A 14,115-nucleotide genomic window follows, 5' to 3' on the forward strand; every position below is an offset into this window, starting at 1 on the left:
CTTACAAAAGAAATATGCTGGGCATGATGGGCAGTTGCCAGCTTCCCAGAAATTAAAGACAGACTGGCAGCAGCACAAGTGAAGATTATGCCAGGTGCCACCTTGTGAATGGCACTATACTAGATCAAGCTTAATTGCATTGTTCTTGTTATGTGTTATCCCCTGACATTGTCGTTCAGCCTTTACTTTATAGCGCCTTTCACTGTCATTTACTCACAGAGTTGGCTGTCCCCTCTTCTCATCCTGAGTTAGTCAGTCTCGGTGCCATCACTAGACGCCTCTACTTTGGGCACAGACTTTATGTAAATGTCCTGTTAATGACTTTACGTGAGGGTCTTCCAGTCCAAAAACTTCATCTGTTCAGCTAGTATAAGGTGTATATAGCGCCTTGTAGTCTTCAGCCTCCCCTAAATAAGGCATCCCCTCCTCTTGGCCTCCCTGAAATTAGGGACAGACGGGCAGGGCACAAATGAGGTGGCACCTTGTATATGGTACTAGAGATTTGCTTATGTTTGTTTTATCCCCTGATGTTGTAACTCAGCCTTTAGTTTATATAGTGCCTTTCACTGTCATTTTCTGATAGAGTTGGCTGTTCATTTTTCTCGTCCTTCCTGGTGGGTTAGCTGGCACATGCCTGTCTCAATTCCGTCACCAGACACCTCTAAAACCTCATTGTTTTATAAATGTCTTGTTAATGACTTGATGTGTGGGCTGTCAGTCCGAGACCTCCTCTGTTAAGCTAGTAGTTGAACCCCCCAAATGTATATAGCGCCTTCTAATCATCAGCCTCCCTTAAATAAGACACCCACTCCTCCTGGTCCTGAGACTGAGGGAGCTCTAACAGATGGTATCCTCTTTCAAGTTCATGCCAGGCCTAACAGTTTGGGTGCCTTCCCTTCCATTAAAAGTGAAGGATACCCCCCTACTCTTTATCATCCACAGGCTGGCACAGCTGAAATCATCCGTGGGGGAGCAGCAGGGCAAGGTGGGCAGCCGGCGCAGCGATGTGGTGCAGGTCTCCCTGGCCGAGCGGTACAGCCAGCTGCAGGACGCCGAGAGCGCCTGGAAGAAGAAGGTGAGGGGGCCGGCAGTGGGGTGCGTGTGTGGGGGATGGGGGCACGTGTTTGAAGCCGTTTCCTCTGCCCGTTTTCTATATTTATTTTAACTCTTTCCCATGACTTTTTTTTTTTCCCTCGCCCGTGCTGATTCATCTTCCCTCCCCTGAGAAGTGCCACTAATTCAAACCGCCTGGGTTGGCATGGCGTCCAGATGGACCCAACATTTTTTTTTTTTTTTTAAGCTTTGTGTCTGAGAAACGTCTTGGTGGTCTCATCGGAAACCTATAAATGGAGATGCATTTCTCCTCTCCTTCCATTTTGTGAGCTGGAGTCAATTTTATCCTGCAGTGCCTCCTTCCATCAGTTGTATGACCCCCCCCACCTTACACGCAGTTTCACTGGATGTAGGTGAATGGGGCAAAAAACAATCGGGGAATTCAAAATGGGACAAGCAGACATGGACAGGGTATGCTAGAGGAGATGCGGGTTCAAGGCAGTGGGCAGAATATAGGGCAAAGTTGCAAATCCCAGACGTGGCACAAAAATAAAAATGGGCAAATGTCGTCATTAAGACTGGACTGTAATTGTAGCTGTCGGGAAACATCAAGTAGGGGGCGTGGCCAGAGAGTGGGCGTGTCATGTCAGACTTATCCTTTTACCTCACTGGTGGAGCTTCTTCTAGCGGCATCAGATATTAGGCAGGAGCCAACTCAAAACAGGATGCCAGTCCGTCACTTGGCATATTTACGCACACATTACAAATAGGTGGCGAATTAAACCAACACATACATCTTAATGGATGGAGTGAATGGCATACGTCTTCATTAAGTGGATGGGGTGGGTACAGGTCCAATCCTGGATGTGGGGTTGGCACACATCAATACTTGGTGGATGAGGGCTGAGCATGAATGGTGGGCTTGTCACAGGCATACACTCAAATAGGTGGGCGGAGATTGTGGGCTGGGCATGTGCCTCATCTCTATGCATAGAGGAGCAGTCATATGCCAACGCTCCACAGGTCGGTGGGTTTCCATACAAGAAATGTTACTCGATGGAGGTTGGGAGGTGGGCACATGCCCAATCTCAATGGATGGAAGTGTTGGCATAGGCCTGCGGTGGATATGTGTCTCATGTTAATGGATAGAGGTTTGCATGTGGGATTGGCACACATCTGTACTTGGTGAATTAAAGGAGCACATGTCTGTTCTTAGTGGAGGGTGAAGTTGGCACAAGCATACACACGGTGAGTAGGTGGTTGGTGGGGGGCTGGGCACATCTTTGAGAAGTGGGACGAAACCCGAATCCAAATACAAGTAGGCACAGGGAGAAAATGCAAGTGACACACTGGTTATGTTTGTGCATGAAACTAAACTCGGACCACCGTGCCACATTCACATGTCCTTGACCATACGTCTGAGGGGGCACTGTGCCCACGCAATGGCTATTGCATGATGAACATAGGGGGCGCTGTTCATTTCCTTTGTCTTCTCTCCTCACTGTGCCCCTCTTCTCTTTTGTCCCCCCCTTTCTGTGGGTCCTGTAGGGCGACCAGGGCACTCCTAACAGCTCTCCGGGGGGATTGCTTTGTTGGGTAAGGACCTCCGCATGAGTCTTTCTTTTTTTTCTTGTACTGTGTGTGCATGTCTGCCTGGCAGTGCCATCTCACCGTTTGAATTTGTCATGCAGTGGATTGCTGAGTTTGAAATGCAGTGTGGTGTTCCTGGACCCCTGATGTGTCAAAGGCGCTTCATAGGGGTCATTTGCAGTTTTTGGTGGTGCCATCTCCCAAAGTCATGGCACACAGGTTTTCCTTTTATATAGCACCTTTCATGAGGGGGATGCCAAGGGTGGGAGTTGACTCACATTGGGTCACACGGTGATTGGTCCTGATGTGATGCCATTTATGTAATGCCAAGCCATCCTCGTTTGACCCCCTGCATTGCATTGTGGTTTGCCAACAAGTCCTTGGTGTGGCTGTGTGCCGCATGAGCCCTTGGCGCTGTGTGTCGGTCGCTAGGTTGTCCCCCTCTCTGTCTCTCTGTACCTTACCTGTCATCTTCCTCTTCTGCTCCTCTTCTCTCTTTTGCAGGGTCCGGTCTTTTCCTGCATCTTTAACCCTGGTGGTTCTAAATCCCAGTTTGTAGTCTGTTACAATCAGGTGAGCGATGCACTAGGTGTGTGTACTCCTTGGGACCCCCATCAGCTCATGTAAACACTTGCCCCTGAAAACCCCCATAGACACAAGCTGCTCCTCTACATTCATTGGACCCTCGCCACCAGGCTTCAGACTTGCTGGAGGTGTTGAGGTCAATTTATGGTCGGGGGGGGGGACCCCCAATTCCTACTGTTCTGCTGATTTTATTTCCTAAATTCTTTCCTTCAATGCCCCCTCCTCCAGTTCCCCCCCATGGCTCATGTGCCCACCCACACTCATTAATCATGGAGTCTGGTTGCCCATCTACATGCATAACATCAAGGGCTGCAGCCAAAGATAACCCAGTGTGCAAAGGGCTTGGGGCGCCCCCCAAGTGGCGGGTACCTGATGGCTGTGCTCGTAGCCCGCTCTGCTTTTTATCTCTTTCTCTCTTTCTCTTTCCCCTCCATCAAGTCCACCTTATCCTATGAAGTTCAAGAAGTTTCCTTTGGTCAGAACAGCACCTGGCCAACCTGGAGGCAAAAGGTGAGACTTGTGATGTGAACAACGTGCGTTGTACATACATTGGCATAGAACGGGCATTCGGCCATAGTGGTATGTAGTGCCTGGCATGGTGGGCATCCTTCTAGGATACATTAGCCTTGCAGAGGTTATGCATTATAAAAAAAAATACATTTTTTGCCTTTCATTTTATAAAGCGCCTTTCCTAATATAAATAATCTCTAAGTGCCTAATATAATTAGTACCGTGTGCAGAGATGCTTATATAGCGCCTTTCTTAATGAGCATTACATTTTGTGTGAACCAATGGAATGAAGAAGTGAATATCCATGGAAACGGAGTACAGGTGACTTATACCCTGCCATAGCCTTTAATGTGCAGAGTTCACTTCCTCCAACTCATTTATGGGGATGCTTATATAGCGCCTTTCTTAATAAGCATTGACCGAAAAACTAATCAATTCATGGAGACGGAGTACCAGTGGGTTAAGACCACCAGTCAGCCTTTATTGTTTTAGATTTCCCTCCCTCAGTGGGATTAACAGAATCAGATGAAGGTACGGGATGCTCACAGTATATAGCGCCTTTTATATTGACTAGTACCTCAACATGCTTGATCAGAAAGATTATTTTGAGGTGGATCATGTCGACCGCCTTTCCTGATCAGTTTGGTCTGAACGTAATTTCAGAGATCGGTAGAATTTAGAGCTATGCTTATATAGCGCCTTTGCTTCTGTATGTGAAATTTCCTTCTGATTAATATAATCAGTCTTATAGGCAGAGATTGATATATCGTGCCTGATTATTACCTGAAGGTACTGAATTTGATCATAAAGATTGTCAGAGCTGCATATCCATAAGTGGGTCACATCCAGAAGTCAGCCCTTCTATTTGTATAGCGCCTTTCTCGCTGAGTTTGATCTGAATGTTATTTTTGAGGTGAAGCCCTTTTATAGCGTCTTTACTGGTAAACGTGATCCCAGTGTGATTATCGTGTTCATTCTTGTATATCATCATACACAGAAGAATTCTCTCAAAAGTAGAAATGGCTGAGGTGAAATCCCCCAGGTAGTGCAGGGAGGTCAAGCCTTTGTTGAATATAGCGCCTTTCCTAAGAAGCATTTTCTATGAGTATCAGCAGCTGAAACCAATTCAGTGGTGACTATAATCTGAGCTTGCTTAGCATAATTATTGGTATGTGCAGCAATGCCTTATATAGCGCCTTTCATTGGGAGCGGACCCTTTGTATGATCCACTGAGATGGGTCAGGCCCAGCAGGCAGCTTTTATTTTATATATAGACTCTGTCCTGATAAGTGCAGAATACTGAAGCACTTCACATAATCGGTATGCAGGGGCTGTATATAGCGCCTTTCCTAATGAGCAGCACTGTACTGTATATCAAATGCATGGTAGGTTCCATTAAGGTGAAGTCATGAATATTCATATAAATGGATTCCAGTTGTGTGGATTGTTTGTTTAATATAGTGCCTTTCGTGGTGAGCACAGTCTCTGAGTGATCAACACAATCTTTTGGAAAGTATGCCAAGATATGTTTATAGCAACTTTCATGGTGGGCATGAGTTCCAAATACTTGGTTTGATTAAAAGGGGTGGCACAGACTGTGGTCCCAGGGGTCAGTGCAGTGTTCTCATATATAGCGCCTTTCCCTAGTGGACTTCATGCACTTGTTTGGTTAACTGAGTCCATCTTTTTATATAGCGCCTGTCCTCACGAGTCTTACAATGTTAACCATATTGCAGTGGAACGTCCTACACCCCTCATGTAGACGGTCAGCTGCTGATGTGGCGTTCCAGACTGTTGGCTTCTTGTCTTGCCTCAAATGAGTAAGGGGTTGTGGTGCACGGATATAAGGTGGGCCATGCAGGGCCTGTGCCTGCAAGGACAAGTCAGGGTGGGCCACGCAGGGGCTGTGCCTGCAAGGACAAGTCAGGGTGGGCTGTGAATGCTTAAGGATTTGTTTACCAATTCCCTCCTTAGGTTTTTTTTTTTCATCTTTTTCTATAATTTAAGAAAACAGCGGCTGAAGTCGAGACGAAGACGACGCTGGCCCAGAGGATGCAGAGCCTCCAGGAGAGGGAGGAGCAGTGGAAGACCAAAGGAAAGGGGGCCGCCAATGATTCGACGCAGTTTACTGTGGCCGGGCGCATGGCTAGGAAAGGTCAGTCTTGTGCAGTCCAGTGTGGCTGGACATCGGGCTACCTGGCAGCTGCTGAATGGGCTGTGGTGTTAGGTGGCACTGCCAGGTCCTGAGCCAGATGTGCTGCGTGCTTCATCTCATCAGATTTTGGATTTGGACTAGCATGCCCCCTTGCTTCTCAGGACATCATGTAGCTGTGGTGGGATTATCTGTGACGATGAGCCAGTGCCATAACTGGGCCTTCTGTGTCTCCTCCACAGGTTTGGTGTCTCCTGTCTCTGCCCAAGACATCCCACCGGCTTTCCACTGTCGAAAAACTCCAGCTGGGACACCAGTTAAGCCTTTAGAAGGTGAGCTCATTGCACCCTTGTTACCCCATCACCACAGAGTCCAGCCAAAGGGACAAGAATAGAAAGGCGCCGCCTCAAGGTTTGTGAACTCCATAGAGGGTGGGACGGCAAGACATGACATATTGACCCCCTTTAACAGTCTTGAAGCGCCACTAGGGGGCGACATCTGCACTCCATTTGCTCACTGCGGCTGGCTCAGGTGGTCAAATCAGAGTGGTCCGGTTTGGACGGTGACCCCCGACCCCCCCCAAAGTGTCCAAAGCTCTGCTGTTTAAACCTGAATGATTTCTCTGCAGATAACCCAAGTGTTTGATTCTCTCGCCTCAGAGATTTCCAGTAAGCCTGACTCACAGGTGGAAGGTGACAAGAGACTGGACAAGCTGGAGTCGTTCCTGGACAAGCTGCAGAATAAAGGTAGGCCCACCATAGTCACTGTAGCTCCCTCCTGGACAGAATTTGCATTGCCTACTGCTTTGGCCCTGGGGGTTGTGGGGGTAGGCGGGGCACTCCCACCACACTCTCCTGCTTTTATGAAGTATGCTCCTCTAATGGACAGCCCTTGCAGTACCCACTCCTTCGCCCTAGGGGGCGCCCTCCTCGCACCGAGGCTGTCCCTAATGCTTGACAGCCGTCCCAGTTTGCCGTGTCTTCCTCTTTCCTGCCCCTCCTTCTCCAGTGCCGTCTCCTTATTGGTTTGTCTTGCAGTATCTTTAATGATTCCTAGGGGGCGCCCTCATCCCCGTGTTTCCTATCCGGTGCATTTGCTGTGTCTCCATCACCTGTGGCCTCCATTTTTCAGTCATTGGCCTAGTGATATGTGGAACCCCTCCTCCCTAACTCCTCTAGGATCTCTCCCAGGGGTATCCATGAGGGAGCTTTTTGTGTCTCCATCCCCAACTTTCAGCTCTTGGACCCTGGGAGTCCATCTGATGAAATGTTTGTATTCATCTGCCCTTAAGGGGGCGCTCTCTGTGGCCTGACATGGCTCTCAGTCTGAGTCTCTCGTGTCCAACCCCCTCCAGTAGTGGTGGGCATGTGCAATATCTAGTTGTTTGCCCTAGGGGGCGCTCTCCTCTTTCTGATGAGAGTTCCTTGTCTACAGTTAGCAGCTAATGGGACGTGTCGCCCCCTACTGGACAGCATCTGCAGTGTCTGTTCATCTGCTGTCTGAGGATGTTGCTGCTTGACAGGAGGTCTCACTTTGTGCCCCCAGCCCCGCATCATTCAGAGGCTGCCAAGATGTGTCGCCCTCTGATGGATTACCTCTGCTGTATTTCTAAATCCTAACGGGAGCTCATCTTTCTGAGGGTCTCTTCCAAATATCTAAGTCTCCTAATTTTAGAGGGGCTGTTGAGATATGTGGCCCTCTAAACTGTGTGCATCTGTTGTATGCATTTGACTCTCCTAGGGGGCGCTCTTTCTTCCTTCTGAAGATGTTGCTGTTTTTTTGGTTTTTTTTTTCTTTGCCCCTTTCCTGTTGTGTTTTGTCACCCACCTTGTCCTCAACCAGCAGCTTATGGGATTTGTTGCCCTCTAAGGGTGTGCCTGTGCAGTATCCATTTGTTTGACCTAGGGGGCGCTGTTGTCTTTTTGAAATGTCTCTTTTTTATGTTTGTCCCTCACTGCTAATGGGATGTGCTGCCCCCTAATGGCCTGAGTCTGCAGTAGCTATTCTTCTACCCTAGAGGGTGCTGTTTTCTTCTTTTGGATTTTAACACTTGCCAGGGGGTCTCATTTTGTGTTTTTAGCCGATTCCAACCACCAAATCCCTCCTGTTCAGCTCCTTTCAGGATGTGTCACTCTGTAATGGACTGCCTTCGCTGTTTCTCTCCGTTCAAAGGTGGCTCACTTTGTCCCCAACTTGCAGGATCTGCAGTATCTATTCGCCTGCCCTAGGGGGCGCTCTCTCCTTTCTGAGGTTGTTGCCATTTAACAGGATGGCTCAGTTGGAATCTGTCCCCATTTTCATATCCCTTCCATTCAGCAGCTGTTGTGATGAGTGCGCTGTTTCTTGTTGCCCTTTGTGGGGGCGCCCTCCTCCTCTACCTCTACCTTAGGGTGCCTGTGTCTGGCATTCCGTCCTCATTTTAGGGCACCTATTTTGACAGGATGGCTCAGTTGGTGTCTGTCCCCATTTTCATGTCCCCAGCTGTTGTGATGTGTGCTCTCTGAACTGCCTGTGCTGTGTCTTGTTGTCCTGGGGGGGGGGGCACCCTCCTCTACTTTAGGGTGTCTGCTATGTGTCTGGCACTCTGTCCTCATTTTAGGGCACCTATTTTGACAGGATGGCTCAGTTGGTGTCTGTTCCGTTTTTCATGGTGCCCTCTGAACTGCCTGTGCTTTATTTTGCTGTCCTATGGAGGCACCCTCCTCTACCTTAGGGTATGTCTGGCACTCTGTCCTCATTTTAGGGCACCTGCTTTGACACGTCTCAGGATTGTGCCTGGGGGTGCTTTGAGAATCATCACAGCTCAACGCTGGCTCTCAGTTTGAGTACCTCGAACCTCATCACCAATCACTCTGACATCTCGGGATGCAGCAGCAGGATGGCACAGGTGCCCACCTTTACCTTCCACTCTGTAATGAAAGGGGGTGAGGTACCAGAGATGAAGGTCATACAAACTGATTAATGACCACCAATCCAATGTGACACACGAGTGCGCTGGGCAGCACCATGTCCTCAGTGCCTCCTCCTCCTTGTTCACCCCCCTGCAGGTGCAGCATTCCACGAGACCTCCATCACCGTGACCACGGAGAGTGTAAGAGAAGTGATGAAGGTGGACGACGAGACGTTCAGCAAGTTTTACAGAGGGGTCTCCTCCTCCACTGTGACGTCTGACGCTGTCCCAGCGGTGCAGGGAGACTTCAACACCATCTTGGACTCGGGCACTCCAAAGTGAGTGAGTGGGCACTGTCGGCTTGGGGTGAAAGGGGGTTTAGGGTTAGGGGGGGTCGGCCTGAGTGTGCAGTATGCTGGTGTGGTTGTAGGTGCAGAGAGATGGTGACTGCAATGCAGGAATGAGCCACACGAGGGCAGCGTTTGACAGTTGACTGGGCTCTCCTGCGCCCTTTGGCTCTGCTTTGAGATGGCAGGGCCTCCTCCAGTTGGGTCCTCGCTTTGCTCTCTTGAGGAGTTGTACTTTCCGTCCTCACGTTGGTGGTTTCTGATGATCTTCCCTCTTTCTCCTTTGTTTGTAGGCTCACATCTTCTGTGGCTGAACACAAACGGTCCGTGAGGCCAACCCGGAAAACCCAGGCGTCCCGTAACCCTCTGAAGGCCCTGGCTGCCAGGGATGACATCCGGCAGGATTACATCGAGCAGCGGCTCAACGTGGCCGTCGTGGAAGCCAAGAGGATTCAGGTGGAGAGAAGTAGGTCGGCTACTTGTTAGCTCTTCCTCCCTAAAACAATCAAACTACTAAAAAAAAAATGCGAAGGGCAGGAGCTGCCATTGCACACTTTGTCTTCATTTGGTTGCTTTCTGCTGCTTTTGAAGCTCCTGCTGTTCTCAATTAGCTTCCTTGTCAGCTTTCCCTTTCCTCTTCCTCCCAATGCTCCATGGCCTGCTGCTCTCCTGAAACCACTCGTGTCAAGATTGAGCCGCTTCTCTCTCCTCCTGCCGTGTAGCTGCAGCTCCTCCGATGCTCCGTGACCTTCGGCTCCTCCAAATGGGCTTGTCCTTCTTCAGAAGCTCCACAGCCGTCTGTTCCTCTTGCTCTTTCTAAACGAATGTCTGGGTGGGTCTCCTCGTCTCTTCTCCTCCATTCTTCTCCTCGTGAAGCTTGATGACCTTCTTCACTTTACTTCTTCGCCATCGGCTCCTCTATAATGGACCTACCTTATCTTCCCTCAAAGGAACTTCCCGTGCCCTTAAACAAGTCTGGAGCTCCATGGACCATCTGAGGTGACTCCTTCTCCTCCTCCTCATCCTCCAGATGCTCCTAAATGACTCATCGCCCCCCTTTTGGGTTCTGAACTTCCATCTGGGTGGATCTCCCACTGGTTTTGTTTTGCTCCTTCCTCATCTGTGTATCTGGGAGTCCTCATTTTTCCTCCAGTTTTCTGTGTCTTTCAACTTCCTCTCCTCCTTCAGAGGCTCCACGACCTCCTGCTTCTCTAAAGTGACTCCTCTCGCTCTTCCTAAACGTAGGCCTGAGTGGATCTTCTCATCTCTTCTCTCCTTCCTTCTTCTTCTCCTGTGTATTTGGGACTCTTCTTCTTCTTATTCCTCCTCCTCCTCCTCCTGGAGCTCACTGGCCTTCTGCTCCTCTGAGATAGCTTCGTCTCCTGAGCTGACATCTGCTGGATGAGCTTCTTGTTTCTCTCACTCCTTCCACTTCTTGGTACTTGGCACTCCTCCTCTTCCTCATTCTTAAGGTCTTCATATTCAACCCCACAATGACTTCTCACGTTCTCATTGAGCCCATCTCAAGGTGAGGTTGCTTTGTGTTTTCTGCTTCACTTCCTCCAGTGCTCCAGCTCCTCGTCTACCTCATGTTAAGGTGGGGCAGCTTCTCCTGCTCCAGTGCTCTGTGACTTCCAGCTCCTCCAAAATGACGACTACTTCCTCCTCCTGGATCTTCCTGTCTTGTTTTGCTCTTTCCTCATCTTTGTAGCTGGTTCTCCTAATTTTTTCGTCCTCTGCTCTGATGGGTCTCCATCTTCTCCAGAAGTTCCACGGCTTCCTGCTCCTCTGAAGTGACACCTCCTGCTCTTGCTGATCCTGTCTGTGTACCTGGGACTCCTCTTTCTCCCCCTGGTTCAATGAGCTCCAACACCTTTGAGACGCCGCCTCCTCCTCCTCCTCCACCTTCATCATGCGTCTCTGAATTGACTCCTCTACACCCCCCATAATCGCCCTGATCTTCTGTTACTCCTTATGAAGTCCTCCATGACCTCCAGCTCTGTCTCCCTCCACGCTCTCAGACTGGTCCTCCTGCTTTGTGTCCCTCGCTCCTTCCTTTTCTCGGACCCCCCACTCCTCATCTCTTTCTCATCAGCCTTTATTTCTTCAATGGCTCCACTGCTTTCTTGCTTCTTCTGGCTGCGTGTGAAGCTTTTCTCCTGTGAAAGGCGCTTGATGAAGAGGACGACTTCTTGTGCCGTGATGGGCCCCGAATCGTCCGTCCGTTTATCAGTCAGTCATGTAAAGTAAAGACTGGAACTGCTGGACGTCCGTCTGTCGGGTCGGGAGGTAGTCATTGACCCTGTGAGGTGTCACCTCACGCCGTTGAAGTCGCCATCCCTGTCCTTCATCTCTGGCAGACATCTCTGGAATATTCTCGGCTTTTCCCGAACTTATTTCTGATGCTGCCTGATTTTTGTCCCGGCGCTCTGTCTGTCCATCTGAACTGATTTCAAAGGACTGCATGTCTCTGTGTATTGACCATGCAGGGCACTTTATGTTGATTTGAGTCCCGAAAGGCGCTATATTGATTGAGAATGGGGTGATTTTGCTTTTCTTTTTTTTTGGGGGGGGGGGGGTAGAAATTTGTGCAATAAAGTGTGGGAACGACTTGTGCCTCCTGCCCGTTTCTACAGCACGTGGACCAGAGGAAAGAAAAAAATACCCAAGCTGCATGCTGGCACAGCGGGTAGTGCTGTTGGGTTCAAGGCCCACTTCTCCCCATCTGTGTGGAGTTGCCCCCCCATCCCTGTATTTTTGCAGTTTCCCTCCTACATCCCAGAATGTGTGTGGCTGCTCAATGGAAAAAAAAATACACTGGCCTGGGGTTTGTGTTCTGTGACGGACTAATGCCCTGCACTGAATTGTGCCCGATGCTGCTGGAATAGGCTCCTTCCTCCTGTGATCCTGAAACTGGACTCACTGGTTTGAGTAGAGAAGCAAATAAGAGCGTCTGAACCTTCAGTTTGCCTAATGAGGCAGACATGCAAGGCGCTATATAAAACCACAAATTCAGTCTCCATCACTGACTCTCTGTGTGACCCTGAGTGGACCACTTCAGCTGTTGGTGTGACCGTTGTCCATTTTTTATTAAAGTTTTATGTGTGTGTGTGTGTGTGTGTGTATATATATTTATATGTACAATATATGTGTGTATACACTAAATGCAATATAACAGACATACATTGTATTTGTCACTCCAACAGATGGCGCATCACAAACATTAACACTCCTTTTACAAATTCCATACCAAATGCCATATAGCAGACACATACGCATTGCATTTGTCATTGCAACAGATGGCACCTCCCAACCACAAATGTTTATGATATGCCACCAGTTGGAATGACGATTGCAATGCATTTTACAACTACGTGCATTACAAAATACATTCCACGATGGTTCACTGCAAACGTTAACACTGAGATCTACAGTCCCTGACACAAGTCCTGTCGCTTCTCTATTTTGTAGAAACTCCTGCTATTAACCTGACTTTTAATGAATCAACTGGCATTAGAAAATCGCTCACATGAAAAGCTAAAGCCCTCCCAAATGAGTTTAATGCACTGAAATAAATGAGTTTCACTGAAAAAAGATTTCTCATTTCATCAAGACAGAAAGGTCCAATTGGGGCAAGACAAAAGTTTTGTCGCCCGTACAGAAAATGAACAACTTTACTGCAAATCCAAAAATATGTCAGCAAATTAAGTAGTGGTGCTGTGAGATCCAAATTTAATATCTTGTATGACTTCCATGAGCTTGAAGGACAGCATCCATCCATTCATCCAATTTATTGATGTCTTGGCTATTCCTGATGACTTCAACAGTCTTGCATGCCTCCCAGAGTTCATCAATGTCCTTTGGTTTCCTCTTTCATCCTACCCCACATATGCTCAATGATGTTCATGTCTGGTGACTGGGCTGGCCAATCCTGGAGCATCTTGATCTTCTTCGCTTTAAGGAACTTTGATGTGGAGATGGAAGTATGCGATGGAGGACCATCCTGCTGCCTATAAGAGGTAGCTAAGATTTCTTGATATCTTAGACTACTGGCGTTGCCTTCCACCCTGCAGATCCCTCACATACCCCATACTGGATGTAACCCCAGACCATGATTTTACCTCCACCAAACTTCACTGTTTTCTGGGTAAATCCATGCGGGTTCCAGTAGGTCTCCTGCAATATTTGCGGTGACTGTGGTGTAATTCAACAGAAGACCTAATGCCACTTTTCCAGCGTCCATCCTTTTAGCAGGCTGTGGGCCTTGGCAAATGCCACACGGTTTTTCAATTGTCTTTTGTTTAGTGCTGGCTTATGGGCACGGATTCGACCATGGAGGCCATTTCGAGACAGAATCCGACAAACTGTTCTGGTTGACACAGGGACTTCAGGTGACCAGGTCTCGTGGAGCTCTGCTGGCCTTGGATTTTCGAGCCAACAAACGGTCCTCTCGAGCAGTTGTCTTGCGGGGGTCTTCCTGACGTGGGCTTGTCAAAAACGTCTCCAGTCTCTTCAGATCTTTTTTTTAACCTCTGAACTTGACGCTGAGACACATTGAAGGTGTTTGCCACATCAGCCTCTTGATGATCAGCACTTTAGTCTCCGGGTGAGTCTTAGGCCTGTTTGCGGAGCTCTAGTTGCAGTTGATGTGAAGGTCTAGTGTGCTGGGGTTCTTGTTATACACACCTGAGACCTCAGTGATCCATTATTAGTCACAGGTGAAGCTCCTATGACAAAGCGACAACACTTACGTCTGGACTCAATGGGCTTTACCAAGCTGTGAATATTAGAATACTTTTTGTCAGTTTCGTTTTGCACTGAAACATTATTACAAAAGCTGATGGGATTGAAATGAGCCATTTCTTGTAACAAAATCTTGATTAGAAATCTATTTTAGCGGCACTTCAGGTCAATTTGTACACAAGCGACAAGACTTTTGTCAGGGACTGTATGTTAATTACTTAGAATGCAACCCGTCTTGGATGGGT

At 48.5% G+C, this 14,115-nt stretch overlaps 1 protein-coding gene across 6 annotated transcripts in view; it reads left to right on the forward strand.

Annotated features, from left to right (window-relative positions):
- LOC120518204 (supervillin-like) overlaps positions 1-14,115 on the forward strand; it is a 77,543-nt gene that overhangs the window by 48,475 nt on the left and 14,953 nt on the right. For 4 of the 6 annotated variants that reach the window (XM_039740859.1, XM_039740858.1, XM_039740862.1 and 1 more), the window contains 9 exons: positions 943-1,075; positions 2,602-2,649; positions 3,148-3,216; positions 3,667-3,738; positions 5,746-5,893; positions 6,133-6,222; positions 6,550-6,636; positions 8,938-9,118; positions 9,421-9,593. In XM_039740859.1, coding sequence (XP_039596793.1) covers positions 943-1,075; positions 2,602-2,649; positions 3,148-3,216; positions 3,667-3,738; positions 5,746-5,893; positions 6,133-6,222; positions 6,550-6,636; positions 8,938-9,118; positions 9,421-9,593 — 1,001 coding nt within the window. The remainder of the gene's footprint in view (positions 1-942; positions 1,076-2,601; positions 2,650-3,147; positions 3,217-3,666; positions 3,739-5,745; positions 5,894-6,132; positions 6,223-6,549; positions 6,637-8,937; positions 9,119-9,420; positions 9,594-14,115) is intronic. The other 2 variants (XM_039740860.1, XM_039740863.1) reach the window with 2 other exon arrangements.

This window comes from Polypterus senegalus, chromosome 17 (assembly GCF_016835505.1).
Source record: "Polypterus senegalus isolate Bchr_013 chromosome 17, ASM1683550v1, whole genome shotgun sequence".
In the NCBI taxonomy this organism is placed as follows: domain Eukaryota; kingdom Metazoa; phylum Chordata; class Cladistia; order Polypteriformes; family Polypteridae; genus Polypterus; species Polypterus senegalus.